The sequence below is a fragment of the Globicephala melas genome, chromosome 10, assembly GCF_963455315.2.
Source record: "Globicephala melas chromosome 10, mGloMel1.2, whole genome shotgun sequence".
Classification (NCBI taxonomy): domain Eukaryota; kingdom Metazoa; phylum Chordata; class Mammalia; order Artiodactyla; family Delphinidae; genus Globicephala; species Globicephala melas.
In genome coordinates this window covers 100,519,910-100,544,125 of record NC_083323.1, presented here as the reverse complement: position 1 = coordinate 100,544,125, position 24,216 = coordinate 100,519,910, and the positions used below count along the sequence as shown (strand labels likewise).

Sequence of the window (24,216 nt, the reverse complement as noted above, 5' to 3'; positions counted from 1 at the left end):
GAGATGAAAAAGCCTGAGGGAAAAACTGGTTTGAGGCTAAGAAATAAAGAGTTCTGAATTTGGATGGTTTCAGGTTGAGATTTCAATGAAATGCTGGAGTAAAGATACAAAGTAGATAGGAAGTAGACTTAGCTTGGATCTCAGAAGAGAGAACTGGGCTGAAAGTACAAACCTGACGTGGTAGCAATTCTGCTTCTCCTACTAATACAGCTAACACTCTTCAGCACAATTTCTTAGTTCTTACCCTGAACAAGTTTCTTGCTAGGGCATTCTCATCTCAGAAAACGGAACCACCACCTCTCAGGCGTCCTGTCAGAAATCGGAGGATCACTTTTGTTTCTTTTTCACCCTTACCCATACATGCAATTCATCAAATCTTTTTAGCTCTGTTTCCATTCTAAACCTGCTCACTCCTCTCCACCTCCACTGCCAGTATATGAGGTACTCAGCCTAATCTGCCCGCCCGCCCCTAGACCAGGAGTCTTCCACAACGACTGTGCTTGTATACCTCTTAAAGAGTTTATATAACTAGGATCTTAACTTGATATATGATTTTTTGGCATCATAAGTTAAAGAGTTGGTATCGCATCGTAAGTTAAAGGATTGGTAGGCATCAAGGGAATTTAAATCAACATAATAAAGGCCATATATGACAAATCCACAGCCAGCATCGTTCTCCATGGTGGAAACCTGAAACCATTTCCACTAAGATCAGGAACAAGACAAGGTTGCCCACTCTCACCACTATTGCCCAACATAGTTTTGGAAGTTTTAGCCACAGTAGTCAGAGAAGAAGAAGAAAAGGAATCCAAATCAGAAAAGAAGAAGTAAAACTGTCACTGTTTGCAGGTGACATGATACTATACATAGAGGATCCTAAAGATACTACCAGAAAACTACTAGAGCTAATCAATGAATTTGGTAAAGTAGCAGGATACAAAATTAATGCACAGATATCTGTTGCATTCCTATACACTAATGATTAAAAATCTGAAAGAGAAGTTAAGGAAACACTCCCATTTACCATTGCAACAAAAAGAATAAAACAACTAGGAATACGGGCTTCCCTGGTGGTGCAGTGGTTGAGAGTCCGCCTGCCGATGCAGGGGACACGGGTTTGTGCCCCGGTCCGGGAAGATCCCACATGCCGCAGAGAGGCTGGGCCCGTGAGCCATGGCCGCTGAGCCTGCGCATCCGGAGCCTGTGCTCCGCAACGGGAGAGGCCACAACAGTGAGAGGCCCGCGTACTGCAAAAAAAAAAAAAACAAAAAAAAACCCACCTAGGAATAAACCTACCTAAGGAGACAAAAGACCTGTATGCAGAAAACTATAAGACACTGATGAAAGAAATTAAGGCGATACAAACAGATGGAGAGATATACCATGTTCTTGGACTGGAAGAATCAACATTGTGAAAGTGACTATACTACCCAAAGCAATCTACAGATTCAGTGCAATCCCTATCAAACTACCAATGGCATTTTTCACAGAAGTAGAACAAAAGAATTTCACAATTTGTATGGAAACACAAAAGACCCCGAAAAGCCAAAGCAATCTTGAGAAAGAAAAACGGAGCTGGAGGAATCAGGCTCCCGGACTTCAGACTATGCTACAAAGCTACAGTAATCAAGACAGTACGGTACTGGCACAAAAACAGAAATGTAGATCAACGGAACAGGATAGAAAGCCCGTGCACATATGGTCACCTTATCTTTGATGAAGGAGGCCAGAATATAAAGTGGAGAAAAGACAGTCTCTTCCATAAGTGGTGCTGGGAAAACTGTACAGCTCTGTGTAAGAGAATGAAATTAGAACACTCCCTAACACCATACACAAAAATAAACTCAAAATGGATTAAAGACCTAAATGTAAGGCCAGACACTATAAAACTCTCAGAGGAAAACAGAGGCAGAACACTCTGTGACATAAATCACAGCAAGATCCTTTTTGACTCACCTCCTAGAGAAATGGAAATAAAAACAAAAATAAACAAATGGGACCTAATGAAACTTAGAAGCTTTTGCACAGCAAAGGAGACCATAAACAAGATGAAAAGACAACCCTCAGAATGGGAGAAAATATTTGCAAATGAAGCAACTGACAAAGGATTAATCTCCAAAATATACAAGCAGCTCATGCAGCTCAATATCAAAAAAACAAACAACCCAATGCAAAAATGGGCAGAAGACCTAAATAGACATTTCTCCAAAGAAGACATACAGATGGCCAAGAAGCACATGAAAAGCTGCTCAACATCACTAATTATTAGAGAAATGCAAATCAAAACTACAATGAGGTATCACCTCACACCAGTTAGAATGGGCATCATCAGAAAATCTACAAACAACAAATGCTGGAGAGGGTGTGGAGAAAAGGGAACCCTCCTGCACTGTTGGTGGGAATGTAAAATGATCCAGCCACTACGGAGAACAGTCTGGAGGTTCTTTAAAAAACTAAAAACAGAATTACCATATGATCCAGCAATCCCACTACTGGGCATATACCCTGAGAAAACCATAATTCAAAAAGACACATGCACCCCAATGTTCACCGCAGCACTATTTACAATAACCAGGTCATGGAAGCAACCTAAATGCCCATCAACAGATGAATGAATAAAGAAGTTGTGGCACATATATCCAATGGAACATTACTCAGCCATAAAAAGGAACGAAATTGAGTCATTTGTTGAGACGTGGACGGATCTAGAGACTGTCATACAGAGTGCAGTAAGTCAGAAAGAGAAAAACAAATATTGTATATTAACGCATGTATGTGGAACCTAGAAAAATGGTACAGATGAACCAGTTTGCAGGGCAGAAGTTGAGACACAGATGTAGAGAACAAACATATGGACACCAAGGTGGGAAAGCAGCGGGGGGGTGGGGATGGTGGTGTGCTGAATTGGGCGATTGGGATTGACATGTATACACTGATGTGTATAAAACTGATGACTAATAAGAACCTGCAGTATAAAAAGCAAACAAACAAACAAACAAAACAACTAATACTAAACTTTCTTTGGGTTATTTGTATGGAAATATGTTAATATAAATGTTTCAGACATTATATGAAATTCCTAAAAATCTTATATGTTCTGGTATAATGTTATAAGTCATAAATTCTAGTTATTACTTTAAAATGTATATCTCAAATAACTAAATTTCCTTGTCAATTGCATTATAATGAACTTTCATCAAATCTTTAACCGTGGTCATTTTTAAGGCTTTTGTCATTTACAGATAGTTCTGGGTGTACTCTGATGCTTTTGCAAATACGTTCCTATAAAAGGGTTTCATCTTCAGGGAATTCATGGAAAAGACTCTGACGAGTACAGGTTTCTGGTAACTGACTGTACTGCTGAACTGAATGAATAAGCATTTTCAGAACTCTAATGGAAAACTGATGAACTCATAAAAGTGCTAACAAAAGATCAAGATAAAAAAAATTAATTACATGGGACTGAGTGAACTGATGGGGGTGATTATAATTTTTGTGACTTTCTGTTTGAATTAAAAAAAAAATCCCACAAGGACTCAGAGGCAAAAAATATACAAATCAATTTTCTCTGCAAAGTAAAGGAGCTGTTACAGTGGAGGATTCCTGCACTGAATGTCAATATTACGACATAGTATGAGTGTGTTTCGTGTTTGGTAATTGCAATCATTGTTGCTTTTGTTGTGGTCACCCATTTACAATGCTTGGTGTCAGTCTATTTATCTCTTGTAAAAATGAAATACAGTGTGCGTGTGTGTGTGTGTGTGTGTGAAAAAAGAAAAAAAGAAAGTACAAGAAAAATAAATAAAATAAAAATAGCCTATTGGGCTTCCCTGGTGGCGCAGTGGTTGGGAGTCCGCCTGCCGACGCAGGGGGACACGGGTTCGTGCCCCGGTCCGGGAAGATCCCATATGCCGCGGAGCGGCTGGGCCCGTGAGCCATGGCCGCTGGGCCTGCGCGTCTGGAGCCTGTGCTCCGCAACGGGAGAGGCCACAACAGTGAGAGGCCCACGTACCGCCAAAAAAAAAAAAAAAAAAGCCTATTAATATCAATCAATCTGCCCCAGAAAGCAAATTAGAAACAGTTCACACAATAGCTTAAAAAAGAACATGTAACAGCAGTCTATATACCATGACATGATTTATTATTAATTGCCAAAATTTCTACATGATCTCTGGTATGTAAGACTTGTCACTAAACAATGATCCCAAAGCAGAAAAAAATCTTTACAGAAAGACAAAATGGGGAACATTTTGAAAATAGAGGGAAGAATGTAAAAAAGATAAAATCAAGATACAAAAAAATCCTTCCTTACCCTGGAACAATGGTTGACACTACCCCTTCTCTGAGGCTCTCCACTACCCAAGCTCTGTTTAACTGTACATTAATAAATATTCAAATAGAAAGTGGACCGAGACATTTATCTAAGAATAGGGCACTGAAAGAAACTCATTCTGGAAAGATCAATTTTCCTTCAGCTTTGCTAATAAATGTGAGTTTGTCTTTCTACACTTGACACTAAAGAAACCAGATCCTTGTATCTAAGTTATGAGGGGACTCCCTGTAGTACATACCATGACACGTCTGCTTGGAAGGTACCCTTCTTCCTTGCTATGGCGCTACCCTAGCTCACAAGAGCTCTGGTGGTCTGATCAAAGGGCTCCCCAAAAGATTCATGTCACCCTCTCACTGAACACTTTTTACCAATAGTTTGGCACTTATGTTTCTCCAACAAAGAGATGGAAACAACACTGGAAAAGAGACACTCTTATAATGGGAACTGAGATTAGAGCCTTCACTTGTTAAAACGATTTCTTCCATTCAGACCTCCCACCTTTATTCTTCCTAATAAAAAGTTTAAAGCAAGGGCAGAGAATCTAAAAAGACATATAAAAACATAGAAAACAAACAGAAACAGCAGAGTTCTTTAACAAGTCACCTCCGGGTTGAGATGCTGATCTGGGACTCCCAGGTGTCATGACATCCACGTCCTTCATACCTGTTACCAACCTCAACTTGTTATAACTTTAACGGCTCTTGTGAACAAGACAGGCTATAAAATAAATAAACGTTTTGCTATTTAAATCAACGGCTTTGACTCAGAAGTGTTTGTGTTTTCCCATTCAATTTAAAAGCAGGGCTGTGCTCAGTCTGGTGACAGACAGGCAAGTTAAATTTCATCTCATCAGATGTGTCAGCATACACAACATCAATACATACAAGTCAGCCCCAAATATGTAACGCACAGATGACTGCATTAACATGAATCAATTCTTAATACGGCTATGTTTTAATTCTTATTTAACTCTAAATACTTACACTCAGTGAAGTGCTTTGAAACCCTGCAAACATACATTATGTACTGTTCACCTAAGCCATACTGGCTGGGCTTCACCCTCCTTTAACCAGCAGCACTGCCGTAACTGTAAAAAATCGCAGACCTGTTTTTCAGCACTGGTCCTGGCTGACTCCTCCTGTGCCAGCACCATCTCTCGCTCTGCAGTTATCTGTACACTTTCTCTTAGTGCTTCTTCCAGCTCTTCAATCCTGTCATCCTTCTTACGGAGACTGTCCTGGAAAACGACGGAAGACCAGGTGAAGGAGACTAATTAACTCAAGGAGAGCCCATTTATCAAGGAAGGGCTATGTGCTTATAAAATGTTCTTCCCTTCAGAAGTACATCTAGGCCAAAAAGATATGGACACAAAGGAAAGAATAAAACAGGGGAAGAAAGACATAAAGAGGTTGAAGAAGTAAGTATATTGTTAAGAGCAAAGGGTCAAGTTAGTTAAGCAAGAGAAACCTGTGATGGACTTCCTCCGTAACACACCGAAGAAAACTGTTAGTGTTAGGCAGATGGGCGGCAGGGGCCTGATTATCTAAAAATGCAAAGCCGTTTCTGAGCTACTCTCTAAACTGGGCTTATAGCCAGCTTTGATGAAGCCTAAGTCACAAGACTCAAGAGCTAAACATTCTCTCCCTGCAAAGTTAAGCCCAGATGAAAAAGTAAACAGCATGATCAGTCGGATTATATGCTACATATAGACAATTGTTGGCAAATTCATTTTTTAAAAAAGAAATGCAAAAGATTTCTCCTCATGAATTCAAGAGAGTAAAGTTTTCTCTCAATCTCATATGAGAAAACTAAAAATAACTGGTGATAAGTAACTGGTCTGGCTAAGGATGAGTAATTTGGTTAGACAACCAAAACCCACTAGGCCTAACATTCTTCACATGTCTAAGAAGTAACTTTCGGGGAGGTAAATATGGATTTCTACCAGAAAGACAAACAACATCCTACAGGACTTTAAAATCATGTAAGATAGACGATCTTAAAAGAAGAAGAATAAATGAAACAGTTTTCAAGTAGTATGAAGAACTGGATCCATCAGATTATTCTAAGCATTTCTTCTTTAAATAGAACCAGAAGACTAAGAATAAAGTGCTGCCTTTTATTAACAGATGAAACAAAGAACAAGGTTTGTCCATTCATTCTCCAACTTGCTGAACACTCACATCAGCAAAAGATACCAAAGGATTTTGTCTTTTATCTATGCAACTCTTATTTGATCTTATTGTAGTTCAGTTTTCATAAGTACAAAGTACAAGAAAGTCCTTTTTTGACAACTCTGTCTTCAGAAATCTAGAACTGAAATCTAGAACTGAAATCTAGAACTGAAATCTCTCGAACTGAAATCTCTAAGTCAGATTTTTCTCCCAACTTTGATGGAATGGCATCTATTATTTAACATCCTTCCTAATAAAAAGTTGTTATATCTTTTGCTCTCTCCCATTTTTCTCAATTTAAAAAAAAGGTTTAGGAAAAAGAATATTCACATTTTGATGATGTATGTTCATTTTTTTTTTAAGTATTCATTCTTCTTGGAGATAATGTTATAAAATACTCTGATTTAGTCCCTAAGTAAGGTTCTGTTTTATGCAGGGCAGTTTAGCTACAACAAAAAAATGCTCTTTGTTGAAATCTAAATGCTTCCAGTTTGCTTGCCATTAACAGCGGAGTACAATAAGCGTTTCTACAATGAGGCCAAGCAGAGAGAGACAAGGAATGACTCCCTTGAAAACAAAGTCCAACATAGTTTCTCTTGATTCAAAGAAAATGAAATGTAACAGAAGGATTAAGTGGAAAGGAATGGATGCAATGATCTGTGCAGTCCTGTCAAATCCTCTAATGAATGACTACATCTGTAGTAACATGGGGATTCTGAATTACAGATTCCTGTAAGCAAATAGAAACACAAATGGTTCCCGTTATCAATTAGCTGTGAATAGCTCAGTGTTATGTTTATGTCCAGCCTATTGCATCCTTCGCCCTTAAACTGTCTTCTGGAGATCTCCTGAGAGGCTTCTGGTAACCTAACCTAAAATGAGGGTCATTCCAAATAAATTCCCAGGAACCCAATTTCAAGCAAACAGGTTTACTTGCTCTTCTGCATGGGCCAAAAAACAGCTTTGAGGCTTTATCAATAAAACTTTTTTTTAGAGCGAGGATAATTAGTAATTTGTCATACTGAAAGTTTCCCTGAAACCAGTGTTAAAACCAGAGTCTACAAGATGAGCTGTGTGTGCAAGGTCATTTATTTAAAAGTTTTCTGGACCTAATGGCAAAGCCTGGTGCAAAATCTTTCTCCATGACGAAAACGAAAAACAGAAGCCAAGTGAAACCACAAATAAAAAGAAAAGGAGAAGAGACTGTTGAATCATTTTTATGAGATACTGTAAGTCATGTTACATCTCAGTATAAAACTAGGTATGGGACCATCTGCTCTAAGGAACTCATATTAAACCAGGGCAATAACGAGAAAAATGAAGATAGCAAATCAAATACCCCCCCACCATCTTTAACAAAGTCCAACTACTGAAACCATACAGTGAATAAAGTTTGGCTCTAGTTTTGTTTTTGGAATCTTAACAGATATCTGCTAAGGCAAACCAAGGAAGTTTCCTTTGTACTGAACAAAACCTTGAATCTATTTCATTTAATAAAATATTGAGCCAATGCCAGAAATAAATAGAACCTTCTAGTTCTACAAACATTGGAGCCCTAACCACACTGCTAGGTCATATTTATAATTATTCTTTCTTGTCCTCACTGTTTCTTCAAGGGTAAATACATTTTTCTGCACTTAGATTATAACATGGGTACTTTTTTGTAACGTTTAGAATACTAGAAAAAAGAAAAGATCTTAAAAAGTTTAGAAAGGGCAAAAATGATCACCCATAAAGAATAAAAAAATGGAAGGCAGTGGAATTTTTAATGGCAACACAGAAAACTAGAAGACGATTGAGGCGATGCCTTTAAAACTCCGAGGGAAAGATGACTTCTGATATAGAATTCTACATCCAAACTATCAATCTAATGTGAGGGTGGAATGCAAAGTCTGAAAAACTTTACCTCACATCACAGACCCTCAGAGAGCTACCAGGTCTGTGCTCTGTCTCAAATGCATGGTGAAGGGAACTGTGGAGGTGACAACCAGCCTGGAGAATAAGTACAGTTTGGAGTAGAGGACAGAAAACTCCAGGAAAGATGTTTCCAAGAAAAAAGTGCATGTAGAGATTACCTGAGGTTAATTAATAAGGGATGATGTATTTTACAACAGTAACAATATTGGGAGGAATGTCATGGTTGGAAAAAGGAATTTGGGAATAAACTGGTGATATGTATACAAATAACTAATCAAACAAACAAACAAACCAATTACCACCACCAGGAAAAACTACAAGTCCAATAAAGGAAAGGAAGTCATAATACACTACGTGCCTTGGTCACAATAATGCAAAACTTGATATAATTATGTTGGAAAGACAGAGAGGGAAGAGTGCGGGGTGACTTGTGTAAAAAAGCCAATTCCTCACCACTCAGGATAAGAACTCAGTACATAACTAATGTCCAAATGAGAAAAATAATCAAATAACGATAAAAAAGTGGAAGTAAACAACAGAAGAAACAACCCAAAGAGGTGAAAGTGGTCATCTCCGAGGGGCAGGAATCAAGGTTAGACAAGAACGAGGCAGATGAGCCGTACAGTACTGCCTTGCTTTGTATACAATATAAATATATATTGTTCTGAAAAAAATCAAAATGAAATTAAAAATGTTAAAAGAATAGTGCACACTGCCAAGTAAATTAATAAGAATATAGAGAATTTTTGGAAATAGTTATAAATGTGGTGACTATTTCAGATACTGATACTCTAAACATACTAACTATTTATTATGGAAAGAGAAGAGCTGACTGGACAAATGTGTCACAACTCAGTGCTAACGGCAAAAAGGAATAAAAGTTTAAGAAAACAACATGTATGAATTTTAAGCCACTGTACTCTTCAGTTTTCTCTTCAAAAGTCCTGTGAAGACACAGGGAACAGACTTGTGGTTGCCAAGGCGGTGGGGGGACGGGAGATGGAGGGATGGGGAGTTTGGGATGAGCAGATGCAAACCATTATACACAGAATGGATAAACAATAAGCTCCTATGTACAGCACAGGGAACTATATTCAGTGTCCTCTGATAAACCATAATGGAAAAGAATACGAAAGAGAATGTACATGTATAACTGAGTCACTGTTGTACAGCAGAAACTGACACATTGTAAATCAACTAGACTTGAATAAAATACAATTATTAAAAAGTCCTGTGAATTTCTTCATGCCAATAATTTGCATGAGTGGGTCAAAATGATGATGATAAATTCCTTTCCAGTCTTTAGGTAACTGTGGGATACTCCAAATAATAACATTTTTTAAAGGAATGATAATGTTGCCATAAGTTCTGCTATTAACCCAAAGATTCTGAAGGTATCTAAAGCTTAAACATCTCAACAGCCGAGGTCTGAGGCGCCAAGCCAAGAGCTTTCAAAACTGTCCCCCATCCCCTGTTCTGTGCAAATGGTTGCATACACACACACACACACACACACACACACACATACACACACACCTATAAAAACAGTAGTGAGTAGATTTCGGTGATAGAGTTTGACACAGAATTCTGGTGATAAAGCTGCTCGTCTACACTATACTTAACAGTGCGTTTTGGTTTGAAGAGAAAAGTCTCTCATCTGTTCACTGCCCTAACTTTGAGCAGAAGTGACAGTGACCACCAGCTTCTCTGAATATGTGTGACGCAATAAAATGTCACTTGGTAAAGTGGTGGACTTCAGAAACTGTGAAACACAACAGACTCGGTACACTCTCGGGCCCAGGCTCGAGGAAGTAGGGATGTGCTGAGCCCCCGGAGAGCACTCCTTGGTGGCTCTGAGAGTGATTGTACCAAGTACAGCCTAAGGCCCTGAATGTGCTTTACAGCCTTAACTAGACTTTCTCTTTCAAAAAGTCCACATTCACCCATCTTCAACATAAATCATGAGGCAGCCACACCACTCAAGTCTGTAATCCTGGAGAAATCTGCACAGAAGCTCCGAGCTCCCTAATCCCTTCTATCCCTGGGACACTCCACAGGCTCGAAGGCTCTGAGGCATCCAGAGAGCAGAAAGATGACTTACTGGAACTAAATGTAGATAGAGATTAAAGTTAAGCTTGAGAACTTCATTCCTGTTGTTCATACGCATCATTGATTTGCAGCTAGCCTGGAATAAAATCGTAACTTCTCATTTGTCTTGTCCAATGCAACATAGCCACTAGCCACATGTAGCCAATGAGCACTTAAAATGTGTCCAGACTAAGATGTGCTATAAATTCTAAAGACTTACTGCCTCCCCAAAAAAGGAATGTAAAATGGTTCATTAATAATCTTCACATTGATTATGTATTGAAATGGCAATATTTTGGATATACTGGATTAAGTAAAGTACATTATTAAAGTCATCTGTTTCCTTTTAGTTTTTTTTGTGATGCTATTAGAAAGTGCAAAATTATACGTGTGCTCACGTTGTATTTCTACTGGACACCGCTCAAGTTTTTACATACGAAATGCATCTATAAAAGGCTATACAACACACCATGTTTTACATAAATTCGTAACTCTTCTCTTAGTTCATAGCCTGTTAGCACATAAATATGAGAATCCTTACGGAAGGATTGAGAATCCTTCCGTAATCCTTACGGAAAACACTGTCAAAAGCTCTAACAAGTGACTGAAAATTACTGCAGTGATAACATGAGTAACAGAAATTCAAATAGCACTTACTGTTCTATCAACAGAGAAAACCAAACTGTGAATTGAAAGGAAAAAGAAAAGTTCAGGCATGTGGCAGATCACTTTAGTACCTAGGATATAAAGTGCCTATGTTAGCTATTAATTATATCAATTTAACATGTTACCTCAATACTTAGCAGCTTAAAAGAACAGTGAACATTTTTTGTCTCACACAGTTTCTGTGGGTCAGAAACTCAAGAGTAGCTTAACCTAACAGTCTGGTTCCAGGTTCTCTCACTGGGGGACAGCTGAGATGTCTGCCAGGATTCAGTCCTCTGCTTCCTCTTACATGGTTGGCGAGTTGGTGATGACCACTGGCAAGGGGCCTCTGCTCCTCTCCACATGGCACCTGGCATTCCTCAGAGCAGGTGACCCTGGAGAGCAAGGCAGGGCATCCATGTCTCTTGTGTTCCAGCTTCAGAAGTCACATATCATCACATCTGACACTTTCTCCTGTGCACAAAGACTAACCCTGCCACAAGACTGCACAAGGCCACAAATACCAAGAGGTAAGGATGCTCTGGGGCCATCTTGGAAGATGGTTTTCATAGTACCCGAGGATACAGCTCCAGTACAAGAAAACTGGATGATCAATGAAGCAATGAAGAATGAAAACAGTGATTAACAGAACTGCTTCTGAGAGAAAAATAACTGTTAGGATAAGAGAGCCTTTACTACAAAGACACAGCTTTTGTTATGAGATTATATTAAAGTGGAACCCAAATGATACCAAATTAAAATGAAATCCAAACATACCTAAAATGTAAAAGGCAGACATTCAGAAGACATCACAAAATTGGGTTATGGATCAGCGTATCATTGGATATGAGATCAGCAAAATATGCATTCTGTCAGGAATTATTTAGAAGAAAGTCTGCAACTGGATTGAGTTGTAAGGAGAGATGTTTTCTTGGGATTATGGTAAACATTAGAGTAATCCAACTGAATTCAGTGACAGTTCAGTCCTAAGAACACACAACAACATGCCAGTCAGTCACAGTTCAACTGAAAACAAACTCCTGGGTCAATGTTTGGAGAGCTATCTATACAACAGAGGTTTATTAATATGTTTAGCCTCCACATTTGGGGGGAATTAAGCCAGTTTTTTAAGAAAATATGAGAATGAAATATTCAGAGTCTTGCTGGCTCCCACTGAGTAAAGCCCTCTATAAACTCCTGATCCCTCATGGATTTTGATGATAATTAAGTCTAATCTTTCCGCCAACTCTACTTATTAGCTGGGGTCCAATGAGACCACTTCATTCACAGAGGAAAGGGTTCAACGCAGGTGGTTTTTGTGACTAGTTCTGGGGGCATGGTAGAGGGAGAACGAGAGGAAAGGGGAAGCTACCAAAGAATTTCTCATATCTTTAAACAAGAAGCCTCCTATACTCAAACGAGATTAGGGCAAAAGCTGTGACAGCTGTAACTTAGGCAACTGAAGAAGACTGGACCAGACCCTTTAGCAAATCCCATAATCCCACTCCCCTAAAACACTCCTCTGAACTTTACTTCTTGACATCAGCTCTGTCAACATCAGCTATAAATCAGCTGTAAGACTCTACTCCCCACTGCCTTGCCTTCAGATCAAACGTTCACTAAGGAAAGCAAAGGCAAGAGGAAACAAGGAACAAGAGCAATCAGAAATTAATGTTTTGTTCTCTTCAAACAGCTCCCTCAAAATTAAAAGAAAAAACAAGGCTCACTATACAGTAACATAAAAAGAAATCACTTGATACGGACAAATCTCATTAAGCTTTTCTCAGCAGCGGAAGGAAGGTCACTGCAGATTTCATGAATATCTGAGGGAACAGCCCCCCACGTCCACTCATCCCCCTGCCCTGGCCCTGCCAGTGGAGGTCATTCCCTCAGCTTAACATTAAGAGCCACTTCCTCTGGGGTAAACACCACTTACCAGAGAGTTTAACATGCTCTGAAAGATATTAATGTTAACTGCTATCCATTCTCCTTACTGTGAAGAGACCATGCTTCCTTCTCCATCACCCTCAACCCCACTGCTATACCTCCTCCCCATCCCCCAAACATAAATACACATGTGGAAGAGTTCATTAAAATCATTCAACAGGTCAGAATTCAATTACCAACTGCTCAGATGCTTAGTGGGGGGAGAAAGTTGAAGCCAGATGCATTGATGAAGTCAATTTTAAGAAAAGAAAGCTAGCCTAACACAGAGACAGAATTTGGTTACACACCAACCACTTTTTGGTTTAAGGAAATGCTTTGGGTTCAAATGTAAAGATATTTTCTCCCCCTGTTCCCTTTAAAGTCCCTCAAGTATCTCCCACAGTTCAAACTGTTAAAAATCAAAGTCAAAACAAAAGCAGATGCATTTCATTAAGGAAATGGAAACATATACATATAAAATAATGCTTTATATAAATAACTTTTATGGAGCACCGAGTACAAATATCCCACATAGATTGGCCAGGTGCTCATCTTGAAAATTCTGGTAGCTGGTAACAGAAGTTCAGGCAAGGACATGGGGTTTACCTAATCGTAGGACACGTCTCCTCTGATCACTAATGCTTATTAAAAAGAAAAAGCACAAATTTTCAAAGTCTTCCCCCAAAACCCCAAAGACAGTCTTTTACGTAATATAATAAACAACTGATGTGGTCCATAAGAGGCTGTCTCTCTTGCCTTTGAGGTCTTGGCAAAGGTGCTATATATACACCTGTTTCTGCTCTCTCTTAAAAATAAAAGGACTCTCTTTGGAGATTCAACTTTCCAAATGTAAAGGAGGAGTTTCCACAATAACACAAAGGAAAGGATTAAACCATATGTTTCACTGAAGTGAGACCCTAGTACTTGTGAGAAATTTCATGACAAATGTAACTTTAACCACTTACTGATTTATGGGGAGCATTCCTGAAATAAGCTCAAATGATGTGATTAAAAGTTCCCATAGAAGAGGGCTAAACTTAACTGCAGGAAATAGCTTAGTAGGCTACACAATCATACTATCAATAGACATTCTTTCAGTAAATTTCATTGGCTATCAAATGGAACTGAATTTTGTCCAGAGGAAAACATGTCTACTGAGGACATTTCAAACGTGGCAGAATTTCTTAAAGTCATTTTGAGACTTGTTTTGCTTTTTTCCTAAATGGTAAGAAGTGGCACAGTTTGAGCTAAAAGCTTTAAAAATTTGCACATGTGCCAACAATATAAGTAGGTGCTTTACCTGCAGGAAAACACAATTTTCAAGTTAATTTCAGCAACTATCCACAGGGTTGTAAAAACAGATGCTGATTTGTATGTACACTTTCCTATATAATCCCTAACTCCATTTAATATTTGTTGAGAACTCCATAAAAACCCACTTATGCTCATATTCCAGATAGAAAAAGCCCTAAGAAAAAAACTAATCCAAAGGGAACAAAGGATATAGAATTAAATCTTTAAATAGGTCAAGAAGGTCTGTTAAGAAGAAACCAAAATTTATTTTTACAAAAACAAGAAGAACATTAATACATCAGAGGTATCTTGCATGTGACACATCACATACTATTTCTGGAAGGATGTCAGATAATCAATTTTTTAAAAGGTTATCTTAAACCATTATCCCCATGGTCAATAAAAAGCAAGGATAAGTGGTCTTCATTTCAGAAAGAAAGAAAAAAAAAAATCTCTTACCAAAATGGAAGAAAACAAATTTTTGTAGGTAGAGCAAATAAAATACAACTGTAAAGAAAAACACAAATGTTTCACTGATTCTGCATCTAAGAGGAGAATATGCCTAAATACATGTAAAGCTGCATTCTCCTATCTCTATTTCTATTGTTTTCACTTTCTTTGAACTTTATTCTTAATAGTCATTGGTCTCAGGAGAGCTGGCTCACAATGTTCTTTCAGCAGTCCCATTAATCTCCCTGACAGTCCTCTCTCTCAAGGTTAAATTCAGATACTTATCTTTGTCATAAAAACAAAGCACCAAACCACTACTGATATGAGCCACTACCCCCAGTTCAGTCTGCTTTGCCGTATTAGAACCTGCAAAAGACAAAGTGTCACTGCTGAAAGAATAAAAATATGAAAGGTAGACATCCTGAACCAAGGGAAGATGGCATTTCCTTTGTTAAAATATGCGAGGCCCTTAGAGGGTAACCTGTGAAATTTTAAAGAATATTAGGGTGCTAAATATAATATCATTATACAAAATTTTTAAAATTTGTAACTAAATTTTTATTACTTATAACAATAATTGTAGCTGTAATTAATGAACAGCTGCCTCTGTAAAAGATTAAGAAAGGCTAAAAAGAAATTTTAAAAACAGCCCTTAACCTAAGGCAGATATAAATTAGTCGGGGGGTGGGGACGGAGAAGAATGATTAAATCACACAGGAACAATTCTAAAACAATGTATTGAAAAATATAAAACAATAAAATATAATTAAACATACAGGCTGAGGAACAACAGATGAGACAATAACAAGAACAGGGTAGAGTTCATCAACAAAAGTTAATTTTAAGCCAGAATCTTCAGGCAGTAAAGCTGGACATCCACAGGAAGAAGACTGCATGAGTAGAAGAGCATAAGTTAGAAAACCAAGAAACTATGCTTAAGGAACACCAACACTATCAGGTTGTATAGAATAGAGTAGCTATGCTAGTGAGTATCTCACCTAAAAATGAGGCTAGAAATTCTTAAAGGATTCGGTTGACAGGAAGCTCCCAAGGGCAGGCTAAGATGCTTGTGAATGAGAGGTCTTGACATCTACTGATGCAACTGACATCAATAAACAATTTTATAGAGAACCAACAATGGGCAAAGTACCAAGACAGGGTTCCCAAACTCAAATATACGGGGAAACAACACACAAACTAACAGCATATAATACAAGGTAAGAAAAGAAGCCTTGAAATCAAAGCAGAAACAAGCTGTAATGGAACTGCAACATGGAGTGTGATTAATTTCCACTGCAAGGATTTATGCAGGCTTTACAAGGGAGGGAACATTTGATCTGAACCTTAAAGGATGGGTAGGCTTTCAGTACAAAGCTTTTCTAATCCCAAAATGACCATCAGTCAAATCAGCTAAGATCATGCTTCCATATAACGCTTATTTGGGAGGCTCTTGTTGCTGGGATTTACCTAATTCCAGCTCTTCACACAGCAATTACTTATGAATTCCACCACAGCACATCTTTTCACATATCCAGCACAAAAAAAAGTTTTAATAAGCATATCTAATGTTCAAAGGGGGAAAAAAATTCTTATTTATCTCTATATCCTCACAGCACTCAGCGCAATGACAATTCCACAACGGGCACTCAATAAATGTTTACTGAGGATAACCACGGATTATTCTGAAATCTGACGTAGCCAACTGCAGTGGAACATGGCTTACAGAAAATGTGAATGAAACAACTCAGATCTAAATGTAACTAATACAGAGCTAAGCTCTTGAGTAGTGGAAACAGAAAGCCTGGCAAGATTCGACGCAGACTGTCAACAGAAGAGCCGCTATCATCGAAAAACATGATAGTAGGAAAAACATGACAGTAGGAAAGGCCTGTCACCAATCTGTGCCTCATTGCTTTTATCATTCATGCCCTTTATTTGTGAATATCAACTGGAATTGTAAAATAGTTTAAATGTTAGTATGCAAGGACCGTGGCAGAAACTCTTTAAATACCCATTGTATAGCAATGTCTTAGAACAGTCACACATATACCTAAGATATTCCAAGGATCTTGCGAGGGGCAGTGAATTTTGGTGAGCGTGTGACAGAAATACTGGCAAGGCAAGTATCTGGATTGAGGTGGGATCATCTACTGTGCCCAAGGTCAACAGGGCAGAATGTGAGGCACCCCTTTCCCCAGGCCAGGGGGATCGCTGGGTACTTTCTCTCTTGACCATCCTGGACACACTGGATCAGACCACACACGGATGCTGTCCTCTTTCTCAGCCTCTCAGCAGCATTAACAATCCTCTCCTGCCTTCAGTGATGCTATACTCTTTTTCTCTCCCGCTTCAACTGGCCTCTTCATTTTAGCTTCCTTCCGAGCACCACCCTCTCCGAGTCTGTCCCAGCTCTCAACGGTGAGGATCCTAAGGGTTCAGCTCTAACTACATTTTCTTCTGTCAATATTTTATCTCTAGACGGTATCTGATTCTTATGGGTTAAAATATGATATTTAAGCGCAAGTCTCCAAAATTAATTTAACTATACCAGACTTCTCTAAACTTCAAATCTACATTTCCAACTGCTGGCTTGACATCTTCATCAGGATATCTCTCAGATACAGTCACATGTTGAAAATGGACTTGTTCCCTTTCCCTGGAAACCTGTTGAACTCACCCTCAGGGTTTGCCCATCTCATCACTGAGCATCGCCCCACACCCTGTTCCCCGTGCCAGGAAACCTAGCAGCCATGCCCCTTCCTTCCTCTCCTTTAGTGCCCACATTCCAACCCACGAGAAATTCTGGCCTGCTCTACCTAAATGTAACGAATCTCAAATCCGCCCGCTCCTCTTTTTTCTCTTCTGAGCCTCCAAAAAGCTCTACCATCGCCTCTCACCTTCGTTATTACTACAGGGCCTCCTACTACGATCTGAGCTCCTTTGGAGAGGGACGTTTTCATCATCACTATTTACACAAAGCAGGTGTGCAAGACATATCTACTGACATACACTTTCTTCATAACCACTCTTATCCCATTCTAATCCGTTGTCCAAATACTGCAAAAAAAAACCAGTACTCTCAAAATGCAAATCAAATCCTGTCCATCTTTACTTAAGGTGTTTCGCTACTTATAAAATTTAAACTTCATACATGGCCTACAAGGTCCAGCGTTACTAACACACACGGGTGCCTGTGTTCTGCCTCACTCACCACACTCTGGTCCTCGAACAACCTAAGGTAAGGTTTTTCTTACCTTAGGGATTCCCTCCACTTTAAACACTGTTTCCTCTGCTTTGCTTTTTAAGACCTCACCTTCATGTCATACCCTCAGGAGGGACATCTCTGATGGCTCTACCTAAATTTGCTGCCCACCATTGTTCCCTCCCCCACTATCTTTCACGTGCCCGGTTTATTTCCTTACAGCACTTACCATAATTTCTACTTACTTGTCCACTTAGTTTTATCATTACACTCTCCTCCATGAGACAATATGCTCCAGAGGGTAGGGAACATGCCTCTTCGTAACTGCACAACCAAAGTTTAGCAACAGAGTTCTACACTTAGAGAGCATTCAATAAATGTATATTGAATAAATGCAAGACGTCAAGTATGTCTAAAGAAAATGAGCAAAATTAAACCTAACATCTTGGAGGGATAGAGACTTGTCAAGACATATCAACTCTGATAATAACGGTTTATTATCGATATCATCATGGCTTTAAGATTTGGGTCAAATCTTTGGAATAGTCAACTTGCTAAACTAATTCTAAATTAAATGACAGCTTTAGGATGTCAAACAATATGGAGAACACAGTAATATCTGCACTGCAAATTTAGAAATGGTATATGAAAAAAGCCCAAGATATCTATCTTGTATCATTACGTTTGGTGGTAAGATGTTTCTGAAATTCATAACTCACTTGTTTAAAGGAGATGGGAAAGTGAAGTGGGTGATTATAAGTGCTGAGGAAATATAGAGTCAATGACTATTTTTAATAAAATTTTAATTCTGAACTATTTACAGACATACAGAAAAGTTGCAAAAATAGTACAGAGTTCCCATACACTCCTCACCTAGCCTCCTGTAAAGAGTTTACATAACCACAGCACAATGATCAAAACTAGGAAATTCAGACTGGCACAATATTATTAACCAAACTAAAGATCTTATTCTGGGCTTCCCTGGTGGCGCAGTGGTTGAGGGTCCGCCTGCCGATGCAGGGGACGCGGGTTCGTGCCCCGGTCTGGGAAGATCCCACATGCCGCGGAGCAGCTGGGCCCGTGAGCCATGGCCACTGAGCCTGTGCTCTGCAACGGGAGAGGCCACAACAGTGAGAGGCCCGCATACCGCATTAAAAAAAAAAAAAAAAAAAAGATCTTATTCTAATTTCATCAGTTTTTCCCTAATGTCCTTTACCTGTTCCAGGATTTAACCCAGGATCCCACATTTCATTTAGTTATTTAGTTGACATTTCTTCTAAGTGTCCTCCAATCCATCTAAAACAGTGTTCAGTCTGTCTTTCCCTGTCTTTCAAAGGCTTGACATTTTTAAATATACTGCTCAGTTATTTTGTAAAAAGTCCCAGAATTTGGATTTGCCTGGTATTTTCTCATGATGGGCATGAGGTTATGCATTTTGCAGACACACATCAGCATCTCTGTACCTCCCTGTCTGCATATAAATTGAACACCATGAGTTCTTACTAGTATTTCTGATTCCAGTCTAGCACCCCAGGTGCTTTTATCATTATTCTTCCTTGAATAATGAAAAGACTCAGCCTTCATTACCTACAATATATTTCTTTATTATTACAACATTTATGTACAGTTCTTCTGTCTTTAGCTTCACAGTATTCAAGAAAATGGCTTCCAAACCTCCTTAGGTCCGTTCCCTTCTTCCCCACCCCTTGGAGGGCAGTTATGTTACTCATTTATAAAACTGGATTTCATCTGTTAGGGTTTGTACTCCTTCTGGGGTTCCCCCAACCCCACACCTTGACTGGTTTTATCTAGTTTTTGGGAAGGGTGAAGAGAAGTGTCACTTTCTGCTCAAACCTACCACCCCCATCCCCTTCCCCTTCTTTCTACTAATCCCCTCCCAACCACTCCCTTAGATAACTGGTCTCTAGCTTACTGTTCCTGTTTTCTTTGGCAAAAAGGATCAGATATATGTGTGTTCTCTCATAATGAGCAGCATACTACAGACAGTCTTTCGTGTACCCCCCCGCCGCGGCTTGACAAGATGTCCTGGAAATCACTCCACATCAGTTCGTTAGAGATCTCCCTCATTCCTTTTTGGAGCTGCCAGTCTCCAATGCGGATGCACCACAGTGGATTCAAGCGCTCTCCTATCTATAAGCAATTACGTTGTCTGCAATACTTTGCAATTAGTACAATACTGCAAATAACCTTGCGTACCTGACCTGTGAACAACACGGGGCTTAATTTGAGTATAATTACAGTCAGCCCTCCGCATATGAGGTTCCTCTGCACCCGTGGCTTCAAACCACAGACCATGTGGTACTGTAGTATTTACTACGGAAAACTGTCGGGGTATAAGTGGGTCCTCGAGTTCAAAACTGTGCTGTTAAAGGGTCAGCTGTATATGTATCTTTACACTGTTGGAGACGTGTCTTTAGATACATCGAGATATTGGAGAGCTGGGGCAGTGAGTACCTGCATATGTATATGAGAATTACAACCCACATAAAAAAATTGCTCTGGGGACTTTACAAATTATTAAGAGCACAAAAGGGCTTCTAAAACCAAAAAGTTTGAGACTAGTTAATGTAGATCATAGTAATAACTGTTCAAATCACGAAAGTACAAACAGGATGCAGTCGAGTGCCTTCACAACTAAGGCCATGCTAAACAGCAGCAGTGCTTAGAGCCTGTGAGATCCCGCGATTCCCTCTATTCTCAGGTAGCATTTTCATTTCATATGTAAGGTATCTCTTTAGTCTCTTCAGGACACTTTTAATACGTTGAGCCAAGAACAAAGTAACAACTTATCTCGAAACTCACTTTATGCCAAAAAGAAATACTTTTATTTCCACCTGAAGTATTTTTAAAAATGGAAAATTAGAACAAAATGAAGATACCTTTTCAGAACACTTTCAAACTAAAACACGGAATTCTGAATTAAAGAAAAAACACACAGAAGAGCAAGGACAACGAATGTGCAAATGCTATGCACAACTATCAAGGATAAGCCTCACACATGATGTTGAACAAAAGAAGCCACAGAAGAATAAATATGATCACTCTATTTACGTAAAGCAAAAATATGTAAAACGAATCTATACTTTTTAAAAATATATACACAGGTTGTAAAGAAAAGCAAAGAACAATAAAAGTCACAATAATGAAGGAAGGGAAGAAATGATGATTGGGAAGGAATACATAAATGATTTCTGGGATGCCAGCAGTATTCCAATTCCTTGAGACAATCACTTTACATGTATTATTCACACTGTGCATGTGAGTGTGTGTGTGTGTGTGTGCTTTATGTACTTTTTAAAATGTATATTATTCTTCAGAATAAAGAAAGTTAAATGAAAAAGTAATACCACTGCTTTCTGACAAACTGTAACCAGTAAGAGTGAGGTCACCAATGAACTTAACACCATAACTGGTAGTCACTGAATAACGAAAGGCAAAAACGAACCTTCTAGTTTAAACCAAGCTTTACTCTTCACAAATAAATGAAAATACACTGTGTGTTTATTAACATGATAAGCATAATTAATCTTTGGGAGCCAAGGTGGCATCTGATAAAGATTAAATATTCATTACTCATCAAAGTTCAAAACATTAGTTATAAAGCATTTCTTTTTAACATGATAAAAAATATTTTTTAATCCTTGAATTACTATTATGCCCATACTGGAAATACTACAATAATTCCTTCCCTTCACTTCACCTATTTCATGAAAACATCAGTAATGGACCCATATGTACATTCAGAAATTTAAAACAAAAACAAATTCAGGTAATGAGAACTTTTAAAAATACAAATCCTCAAACAATTGCTTTTCTACTCCCGTACTCCCCCATGGATTCTACCATTAGCCATTTCTCCAAGAATCCCTAGTGTCTTTCAGTGGGGACTCATATTTAGAGATCACAATAGGGTCCTAGGGATACTCACCACCACTGGGTTGTCATTTGCAATGACACAGTTAAGAAACAAGTAGCAGAGCTAGTGAGTAAAAGAGCTGAGATCAGATGCAAAGTGTCCCGCTTGTAGTCCAGTGCTCTTTTTACATATCTGAATGAAGTGCATCCATGTGTATCTTGCATATGGCCATCAGCTATCATTTTTCATAACTTGAATATCTGTCACTTACTGAGACACCTTGGAAAAGTCACTCATCCACTCTAAATTCGTTTTGTCTATATGTAATATATAAACAAATAATCTGATTCACTTATCTGTCAGGTTATATAAAGAGGAAACAAGAGATGGCCTATGAAAGCACTTTTGGTGTTACTGTAACACCTGAGAGAAGATTAAAAGGGCACGCTTCGGTTTACAAAGACAGACTGGTAGCAGAAACCATTACCTGGCGGGGGTGGGGGGAATGAGACAGATGAAACGGGTAAGGCGCTGCCATAAAGAAGGGCTTGTCTTATAAAACAAATAAATATTCTCTATAATTAAAAACAATGTGATCCTAGTCCAGAAAGCAGGTTGAACTGAAAGCCTAGAAACAGCCTAATTATTAAACAATTTCATAAACCATAAAGATGTCAATTCAAACTTATGAGCAGTGAAATAATTTTCTATAAATACTCTAGTGAAATTGTTAGCAATGAAGAAAAAAATAAGACCCTCACAACACAAACTACCCTAAAATTATTTAAATTAAAAAGTAGGGCTTCCCTGGTGGCGCAGTGGTTTAGAGTCCGCCTGCCAGTGCAGGGGACACGGGTTCGTGCCCCGGTCCGGGAAGATCCCACATGCCGCGGAGCAGCTGGGCCCGTGAGCCATGGCCACTGAGCCTGCGCGTCCAGAGCCTGTGCTCCGCAACGCGAGAGGCCACAACAGTGAGAGGCCCATGTACCGCCAAAAAAAAAAAAAAAAAAAGTAAAGGTTAAAAATGAAAGCCCAAAACAACTTAAAAATATTTATAGGTAAATATTTATATGTTCTCAAAATGGGGATAAACTAAGCAAAAAATCTACAGGGAAAAAGCCACCATGGAAGACAGAGATAGACTTAAGTACATTAATAAACAAATGAAAACGTAAGACATGAAAAAATACTCTTCCTTACTGGTAATCAGAGAAATATAAATTAAAACAAAAATTAAATATTTTCCACCCATCAGATTGGCACTAAAAAATAAAAACGGAGGAAGAAAACTTATAGTATCAACTGTTATTGGCAAGGGTGAGGGAAAACTGGTATGATGCTTTTTCAAAAGTTGGTGTATTTGAGGAAATTTATACTGTTTCTATAGAGTATGTATTTTATAATCAAAGTTATATACAAGAGGAATGAAAAACGGAATTAAAAAGTCAGGTTTTCAGGTCAGAAATGAATTTGTTATAAAGCCTAAAAATGGTTTCTACGTAACAGATAACTCCTCCAAATCTCTCCAGTAAAGATTTCTGTGGCTATGCAATGTGGCATAAACACTATCATACCAATTAGAAACTATAACGAGAGAAAAACAACCTGGCAGTGGCTAGCAGTCTTGGCAGGAGTTTTAGAGATTTCCACCACGTCTATGGCATTCTCTAAACTTAAACTTTCATTCAGACAGGCGAGAGATCCAGGGAGTCTCAGTTAAAATCACAGCCGAGCCACTACGAAAGCTGTGTGCATGTAGGTATAAGTAATTCAGTATTTCTGAGACCATTTCCTCATCTGTAAAATGTGCAAAACGCATCTGCCCCCCTGGACTAGTGAAGGTTAGAAACAGTGAACGACCAGGCCCTGGTTTCAAGCACTGGGCACACAGCTGGCACTTACATGGTCACTGCTACTCTTGTTACGGAGTCTGGTTTAACTTAGTCTTGTGAATAATTAGGTCCAAACATCGATTATGTCTCCAGTGAAGTAAAAAAGTATGTTTTAATACATCCTGTATGACTGAAATACACTCTCTAAACTAAACTTTTTAAAAGTAAGGAAAGAAAGAGGGAGGGGGGGAAAAGGTAAGAAAGGTGGGGGGAGAGAGGAAAGGAAGATGGAACAAAGAAGGAAGCCAGGCACAAACCAAGACCGGCAACGCACTTCAATGAAGGAAAAGGGCCCATCGCTACACTGACCACCTGAAGCTCAACAGACCCACTCATCACACGGACGCTGAACTTACCAAGGAGGCGGGATCCCCTTGAGGAGACAGACTTTCTTCTTTGCTGAGGTCTCCAAACAAAGCTGT

General features: G+C 38.8%; 1 protein-coding gene across 28 annotated transcripts in view; it reads right to left on the bottom strand.

Annotated features, from left to right (window-relative positions):
* Nucleotides 1–24,216, bottom strand: part of ERC1 (ELKS/RAB6-interacting/CAST family member 1) — a 394,021-nt gene that overhangs the window by 197,185 nt on the left and 172,620 nt on the right. For 22 of the 28 annotated variants that reach the window (XR_009565564.1, XM_030834798.2, XM_030834800.2 and 19 more), the window contains one exon: nt 5,439–5,570. The exons of the other annotated variants lie outside the window; for them this stretch is intronic. Coding sequence is in view for 21 of the 22 variants with exons in the window: in XM_030834798.2 (XP_030690658.1) it covers nt 5,439–5,570 (132 nt within the window). In the remaining variant the exon portion in view is untranslated. The remainder of the gene's footprint in view (nt 1–5,438; nt 5,571–24,216) is intronic. 28 annotated transcript variants of the gene reach the window in all.